General features: G+C 42.3%; 1 protein-coding gene across 1 annotated transcript in view; it reads left to right on the top strand.

The window, feature by feature from the left end:
• Window positions 1-4,963: 4,963 nt before the first annotated feature.
• epha3 (eph receptor A3) overlaps window positions 4,964-8,662 on the top strand; it is an 86,116-nt gene continuing 82,417 nt past the window's right edge. Inside the window, 1 exon segment of the mRNA XM_017710816.2 lies at window positions 4,964-5,159. Coding sequence (XP_017566305.2) covers window positions 5,075-5,159 — 85 coding nt within the window. The 5' untranslated portion in view covers window positions 4,964-5,074.

The raw sequence follows: 8,662 nt of genomic DNA, 5'->3' as shown, positions 1-8,662 counted from the left end.
AGTGTTGGAGGTTTCTATGTATTTCTTCTTAAAAGTATGTTTCCTGTATTTTTATGACCCTTGAAAATGAATAACTTGTATAGTCTTGTGTGTGTGCATGCGCGCGTGTGTGTGTGTGTGTGTGTGTATATGTGTGTGCGCTGTCATTCTTTATACCCTTTTGCATTTACAGTACATCATTAGATGCAGATCTGTACCATTTAGACTTTAAAAGTGTACTAACCTCCAGTCATGAACACCAGATGAGTCTTGCAGAGTGCTCTGTGGTGGAGTTGTAAGTCTAATTAAGGGAGCAATTACACTCAGCTGTAAATGAGGAGTAGACACAGCTAATTGCTTCCGAGAGGTCTCTTTTTTTCTTAATAATTTGCCTCCAAAGTGGTTTGGCGTCAGGCTCCTTCATTTGAAATGAAAATACATATTATAGAGTCAAAGAGAATGGACATTTCTATTCACCTGACATCCTCCAAAGTCTGCACTGTAGACTCATTGGGTTTGGAATGTAGCTTAACAAAGCTAATTGTCAAAAGAGTAATCGCAGTGATGCTGTAATGTATAATTGAAGCCTGGAAGACTGGTTTGTATCACTTTTCCTCCCATCTCAGTGTTTGGCCTGTGTCACTGTAGTGGTGTGATGGTAAGTCAGTTACCTATAATTAAAGGCCATGATTAATGAATAGGTAAGGCATAATTCTCTGACTTTGAGCAGAAGCTGTCCAGACAAGGGGCTATGACTCAGGCTTCTCTCACAATTTAATAACTATAGCAAATTTACGGTAGACTTCCATAGTATCAGGCTTATGTAAGCACCCCCTGGCTTTACAATCTAGAGAACACAGATGTGTTCAGCGAACAGAGGCTTAATATACTACGGTCCAATAGCATGCTATTAGGCAAGGTGCTTTTACAGAGTGGTCGTGTGATGTGTGCTGTATGAGATGAGGTCTGTACTTCATCATGGCTGGTTTCACTAATCTCTTAGGATACCTTTTGAAGGCAGTCTTTTTAGGCTGTGAAATGACCATGATGTGAGCATTTATTTGGTACTATGTAATATGAAATATAAATAACGAGAGCTCAGTGTTGCCAGGTTGAATTTTGCTCTGTCAGCTTCTTAAAAATTTAGACAAGTATAAACAATGTGTTGTTGATACTTTCTTACACTCTTAAAGGTTGTATGAAAAACTTGAATCTGGATAGAACTTGTACAAGGTTCTTTAAACTTTAGGAAGGTTCTTCTTTAAAGAACCATCCATTGAAAACTTCTTTAAAGAACTAAAGGTGATTATTCTCTGGCTTCACTTCAAAGAACCCTTTTTGGCAGCTTTATTTTTGAAGATGCAAGTCCAAATATTTAATTGCGAGATTTATTATGTGGTGTTGTCCAAAGAAAAAACATGTATTTCCATAATAGTACATTTTCAGGAGATGGCAACAATATCCTTAGCTTCTGAAAGTAAGGTAATGTGAAAAGTTGTTTTGGAGCATTTCTAATAACCCATGACACTTTCACAAGTTATGAAGCACGACTGCCATGTTGAAATGGTGTAGAAAAATGAAACATCAAATTACTTTGTATTTCAAAAAAAAGAATGTGTCCCGGTTTTGGTAGCAGAACGTTGGTGGCAACCATCTCAGATACAGTTAACTCACATACAGTTTAACATATTCAAACAATACAATGACCCCAATTCTTGCACTTCAGTTTTGTTGAAGACTGTGTGCCCAGCCATTTGTAATTTGTCAATTTATACAATAGCTGGAGAACCACTGGCCCACTAGCCAACGACAGTATATAATGTGGAAATGTCAAATGTAATCAGACTGTCTTCATGGGCTCTGTAACCTCTGAGATTCTGTGGTGTAATTTGTAAAGTATAACTAAATAAAAGAAATTAAACGAATCACCGTTCCCCAGGATTCATTGATTCAAAATGACATTGAGGTAATAGTTTGTAGTAATTAATTGCTCTCATTTTCTGCATTTAGATTAGCTACAACAAAATAGATATGCCCAGTGTATGCTCACCCTATAAACTCATCAGTAATGCATCTTGAGTAGTAGGGTCCCTGTTGTGTGGCAATAATGATCCATGATGTGGAATAATGGATGAGCTCAATAATGAAGAAAACAGTCCTCTATTAATGAAGAGATGGGTGTGGCCCATGGCAAAATTTACAACAGAATAACTGCAATGCAACTGTTACATTGGCTGGCAAGAGAGAGGTGCCATTCCAAATTCTGATTGGCATACTCCAAGAGCAGATGGTGGAAGGATGGCATCCAGACAACGCTGGCATCCTCAGCACAATGTGGGACTACAAAACTGTGAATCCACTGAAGCACGAGATGGAAAAGAGGTCTTCCTAGCAGTTATACAGCAGCATGCCTTGGTGTCTCACTGTGTTACTTTGTTACTAAAAGTTACAAAGCTTTAAGCCAAGCTCAAATATTGCTTAAAGAAAACAGAGGCAACTTAAAGCAAGAGAATTAGTGCTATAATGCAGTTTTAGAAATTAATAACAATTATAATAGCCTTATGTGGCCCATTAATCAGCCATGCATTGAATCATGAGTATATCCAAATTTTGCACTGCTTGTTAGAATCTCATTACTTGACTATAATGGGATCAACAAAAAATAATTCCATCTAACTTTCACACGCTATAATAAGAACCACACATGGCAGTCTGAGGGAATGTGTGCCTCCAGACGAAACCTCAGTGCCATTGAGAGAACCAAATGCAGTTTCCCTTCTTTTAACTGCTCCTTCTGATGGTTTGCCTCTTTGTTTAGCTTTTCCTCACTAAATCACGCTCCAGGCATGTTTACTTGTTGAACAGATTGTTAAATTTGGGCTCATGCTCCATGACGCTAGCACTTTTGGAGGAGAAATGTGATGCGAAATGACACCAGCTGATTCTGTGCTCGTGGAGAACTCAGTCTGGTGTTGGTATGTCCCCTCGGGCTGTCTGGGCTCCTGCCCAGGTTTGCCGACATGATTCTTGCTCTGAAACCTTACTGCCCAGGATGGGAAGTCGTTCAGTCACTGGATTCCAACCAGATTTTCTTCCTGGCAGCTTTTGAACCCATTATCACAAATAATCAAGCTCATGACTGTCCAGTATGTGGTGACCACAAGACATGGTAAAACGTATGCAACACTTTGAAAAGTCGTCACCCCCCCCCCCTTTTTTTTTCTAAGAAAAGAAATTTGACAGCCTTGTCCTTGTTTTTACAAAGAGTGATGAGATGAAAAGAGAAAAAAACACATAGGTGGTAGCCACGCTACAAGGAGTGAGTGCATTTTCCTTGCTGTGTGTGGGTGTGTGGGTGTGTGTGTGTGTGTGGGTGTGTGTGGGTGTACATGTGTGTACATTGAAAATACACACTCTTGTTACAATGCGATTGTTAGAAAAGGTAGAATTCAGTGCGTTTACAATGCTATTTAGTAGTCAGAAATACAGCCCTTCAGTTAAATGAAGACTCACAACTAATCTGCGGTAATGCACTGCTCTGTTGAAATTTTTCATGATGGCGCTGTTTACAAAGCAATACCTCTCTCTACATGTCCCCAACTAGCTGTTAAAGTAGATTTATCGGAGCTCCCTCTCCCAGGCTATAGCTACAGCGTACACTCCACCCAGCAGCTGCTTAGAATTGTATGAAATATGCAAATGACTTCACAGCCATCCTGTCTCTGCATGGCAAAGAGAGTGTTAGTGGAGTCATCCTAAGAGTCTGGTGCTCTGGAAGTTTTGTCCAGTCCAAAAAAAAGTAGATGAATATGAATATTTCAGCTTGTGGTCACTGGCAGGAGTTTTCTTATTCAGAGAACTTGGAGAATATGTGGGCTTACTACTGTGATACGCTATATGTCCAAATTATTCAGACACTCATTCTTATTCATGCACCTATTGCCGACACAGGCATTTAATTGGGCACTTACAGCTTGTATGAACTAGAGATAAAAGCATCACCGGGGAATGGGATGCTCTGGAGCAACTGCACAATGCCAGGCTCAATGCCAAGCATCAACTAGAGGTACAACACCCCCAGCCTTGGGCTGTGGAGCAGCGCAACTGTACTTTATGTAGTGATTGAGCTCCACCCAATACCTTTGGGATGAATTGGAGTTTGTGATCCAGAACTAAATCATCCATCAGTATCAGACATCACTAATGCTCCTGTGGCTGAACGCAATAAAATCCTCACCACAAAGTTCCAACATCTAGTGTAAAGCCATCCAAGAAGAGTGGAGGCTGTTATAGCTGTATTTCAGAAGAAACCTTGGATGAGATCTATAAACTTTAGGACATAGATGCACTTAAAAATGATGGTTCTTTGCAGGTTCTTTAGTGAATAAATTGGTTCTATGTAGACCCTTGAGCACTCAAAGGGTTCTTTACATTTTGAAAAAGTTCTTCAGATTGAGGGAGAATATGCTGTAGATGATTCTATATGGAACCTTTTAAAAAAGGTTCTATATAGCACCAAAAGGGGTTCTTTTATTGAACCAAGCTTGACATCTTAACAATAGAAGAACCCTTTTTGGTGCTGTATAGAACCTTCAACAGCACATTCTCCATCAATCTTAAGAGCCCTTTCATGATGCAAAGGGTCCTTGGAGTGTTAGTGGTTCTATATAGAACCTGTTTTCGTTGTTAAAGATGCCTTGAAGAACCATAACTTTGACCAGTGTAATGTACATGTCCTACAACCTCTCCTACGGGATAAAATCATAGTTTGCATCTTTTAAAGTAAGTTAAAGGGTTGATGGTGGACGTTCAGTAACTTTACCTCAGCAGGAGCTCCTCTGCTCACTCCCTGTAGATCTCTGGACCTCTGCTGAACTTGCCGGGGCTCTGAGGCTGCGCGCTGAGGGCGGTAGGACCCAGCGGAAAAAGGAGAAGCCCCCGGCACGAGCGCGCTCAGACTCCTCCTCGTCTCCGGTGTCAAACTTGACATCAGCCTCTGAGCCGAGAATGGTAACTTGTGTCGGGATCGAAGCGCTCACATCAGTGGCATGCTTCATGGAGTTATGTGCCTCGCGTTGCCCTCTGAACTGCCATCATGGACTGCAGCGCCCTAATACTTTTCCTTTTCCTCTTGTCGCTCATTTCCCGCGCCGACTTCAGCCTTTATCCGTCCAATGAAGGTAAGGAGGCGTTTGGGAGGAGAGCCGTGAGGGGAATCTTAGGGTGCGCTTCACCTCAGGTTATGGGTCGCGGACTCGGCGCCGCTCTCGCCGCTCTCTGAGTGAACAGGGCTGCTGCTTTAGCTCTGAGGTCGCGCGGGCAGACCCGGCCATGAGGAGCGTTTTGGCTGCAAACATCTCCAGCAGTTCTGTGGTGTTAGTGTGTTTGTGAGCCTCAGTCAGGAACGACTGCTGGGCTGTGGACTCAGAAAGTGCGAGGTTTGCTTTAAGTATGTGAGGTGAAATTCATAATGAGCTGTTTTGGGTTTGAATGCTTTAATGGCAGTATTAGGTACTGATTATCGATTATCGAATATCGATAACGAGTCATTTTAGCGAGAGACGGTCTATTAACTTTTATGAATCAAAACAAAGCCTCGTGAAGACGCCGCAGCCACCGAGGACCATTTTTACGTTATGCACTCAGTCTGTCGTTTATCTCCACCTGATTTCTTCAGTGAATCTTGACTGAGGGATTTTTATGCGACACTTGTCTCCACGAGGCTGCTGTCTCGCGCGTTTAATAACCGATATTCCACGCCGTCCGCCTACCGATCGGCCAGCGCTGTTATTTCTCCGTTTCCTCTCAGTTAAGACTTTATATTTCAGTGAAAGCGTGTTCTGTTTACCGTGTTAAGCTCTCAGACTGACTGCGTGACGCGGCGGAGGCGCAGTTTATTGGAAAAGCTCAGTTTATCTCGCTCCGCTGAGGCAGACCCGTCCGAGAGCTTCGCCCGTCTGTCTGTCTGTCCACTAACTTTATTTAGCTTTTAATAAAGTCGGTATTACTGCTTCACACGCGTAAATGCCAAACTCAGATAGTGATCAATAAATATTAGTCTACTTAATGTTGTATATCCCACAGCCTCCGCTCGCGCTGTTTATGTCTGTTTACCGCAGCGCCGTTTATGGGAGTTTCACAACCAGAGCGGTCTGAATATTATACTCACTATTATACTCACAGGACTGAGGCAAAGTCCACGACACGACTGTGTGATATGTTAAACTGCGTTATACTATGCAGGCGTTCGCGTGTGTGTGTGTGTGTGTGTGTGTGTGTGTGTGATGGATAAAAGACCGAAGGCTGATTGTGAAAGTTGTCTGCGTGTCCGCGGATCTCATCGCACCACTAAAGCTGCTGTTCACAGAAATTCAGTTTAAAAGTGAAGGCTCAGTTTAGAGAGTTAGTAAAACACCCTTATAAACATTTAACTACAGCGTCGCTGCCTGTATTAAAACAGACAGCGTTAGCACTGAAGTACTGTTTATCACTCAGATGGAGCCGAATGAGCATAAATATAGGCTCCAACAGAAATATATATAAATAAAAAAGCAAAGGAGTGCAGGCACAAAGGGGTTTGTAATAATGTTTTTATCACTGTAATTGTCTGCAGCTAATGGAAATTTGTGTTCAGTATTCCTCGGTGTCGTTCAGTGTTTAGACTCGGTCTAATTAATTAGACTAGGCAGAATTTATATTTGTGAACTGGGACAATATTAACTAAACGAATAAACAGCTATGGAGTGAAGTTTTTGCAGAGCCTGTGCTGCTTTATTTCAGTGTATGAAGTCTTCACGAAGCAAATCTGCTCCTACAAAGTTTTACTCTCTAATAAACGCCTGATTTCCGTTTATTCGTTTCTAAATTTAGATCACTTACGTTTTATTACGTGCTAGAGCTGAAGTTCGTCTTTTGAGAAGTTTTGGCTGTTTTGCTGTAAGTACAGACTCTGAGCCTCCAGACTCAGCTACACGGCCTTAAAGACACTTTACATTAGACGCTCTGTCCTGCAACACAACTTCAAAAGAGTCCGTTTCTTGTCTTTTCTTTTCTTGTCTTTTCTTTTCTTTTCTTTTCTTTTCTTTTCTTTTCTTTTCTTTTCTTTTCCTCTTCAGGGCCTAGCTCACTTGGCCTCCGCCTATTAGCCAGGCTGGTCCACTGTCCCATTTAGCCTGACTTTTCTCTCATCCTCCACTCTGTAGGGCATGTTGGACTAAATTTCAGTTCCACCTGCGAAACTGAGTGAGTTTTGAGACAGAACTCCAGGTTCTGCAGGTTTAGGGCTGGTCTGGCCAGTGAGGGTCAGTATAGAGCCGCACGCCTGCTTTAATCTCATTGAGAGTAAAGTGGCCTTTCTCACCTCTTCAGTAAAAGTCACGAACTCTTTATGTGAGTCTGAGGATCTTTACTGGCTGCGTTTAGGGTTCAGGGCGCAGTTCAGGGTGAACAACAACTTGCTCACCTTGATCAACAAAGTTCTTCATTTTTTATTTTGTTAGTTTCAGTTTTGGGTCCGACGTTTCTTTTATTTAGCTTTAAGGCTCGTCCTGTTTTTCTCTGAGCGCATTTACTGGTGTTAGACCCCTGATCTACTTTGTGTGCTTATTTATTCATTTTTCTATATCACAGCTTAGATCTTGAAGAGTCTACAGGCAAGTGAGACCTAAACACTAGAACAGACTTTAAAGTGTCTTCTCCGCTGAATATCAGTGGTGATCTCTCTGTAAGGTGTTCAGCTTTTTCTCCGTGCGGCGGTAAACCGGTATTCTCGGCCTGTGTGGGGCTGAGGTGGCCTGTGTGAGTGTGTGTGTGTGAGTGTGTGTGTGTGTGTGTGTGTGTGTGTGTGAGTGTGTGTGGGGTGTGTGTGACTGGTGTATTGCTTTTTATATGTCAGTGAACGTGTCTGAACCTCAGTGTGACCGAAGCGGCCCATTATAAGTTAAAAAGCGAGATAAAAAGTGGAAGCTGTAAAAGTTTACGCACCCCGAGCGCGGCGTTAATCAGCGTCGATTAAGCGCGCAGATGAAAGTCGCAGATTTATAGGAGGCCGTGAGCTTTAGGAAGCTGGGCAGCGCAAGAAGAGTTTTCCTTTTCTTTTTTCAGTGCGGCAGTAAAAGCCAGAGAGAGCTCGGCTTTATTTTAGTCCCGATCAGAGAAGCGTAGGCCTCCTCTCACAGGCACACGGCTAGCTAAAGTGTGAGACGAGATGATATTAGAAAAACAATTAGCGTAAAATACATCAAACTCCTCCTCATAACAAACGGAATATGTTTATCATATCGGACAGGAATATTGAACCTGATTGAATTGATATTTTTACCAAAGCTTCCTCCGTCGCTCGTTAGTTTAAACTCGCACGACAATTTAAAATAAGACGTCTGACCAGCGCTTATAGTCTAGATTCAAATAACGCAGATAACGGAGTTCGTTTTGTTTTTGTTTCTCTGAAAGTGCCGTGATAATTATGGCCTGATCTGTTTTGTAGAAGCAGCTGACTGCAGGCCTGCTCGCGCTCGGCTGACGCGCAAAGCCCTTCTCTCCATTTTTCAGCTTTGCGGCGGGATTATTACATCCTCAGCCTTTCATTTAGTCATTCCCACTTTCCTCATATCTGCGTCTTCTCAGCACTGGGCTCTACGTGGCAAATGAATGACATTTTCAGCTTAATTGGTTGAAAACAAAG

Source organism: Pygocentrus nattereri, chromosome 6 (genome assembly GCF_015220715.1).
Source record: "Pygocentrus nattereri isolate fPygNat1 chromosome 6, fPygNat1.pri, whole genome shotgun sequence".
NCBI lineage: Eukaryota > Metazoa > Chordata > Actinopteri > Characiformes > Serrasalmidae > Pygocentrus > Pygocentrus nattereri.
Note: the sequence above shows the minus strand (reverse complement) of the source record. Positions and strands in the feature narration are given on the sequence as shown.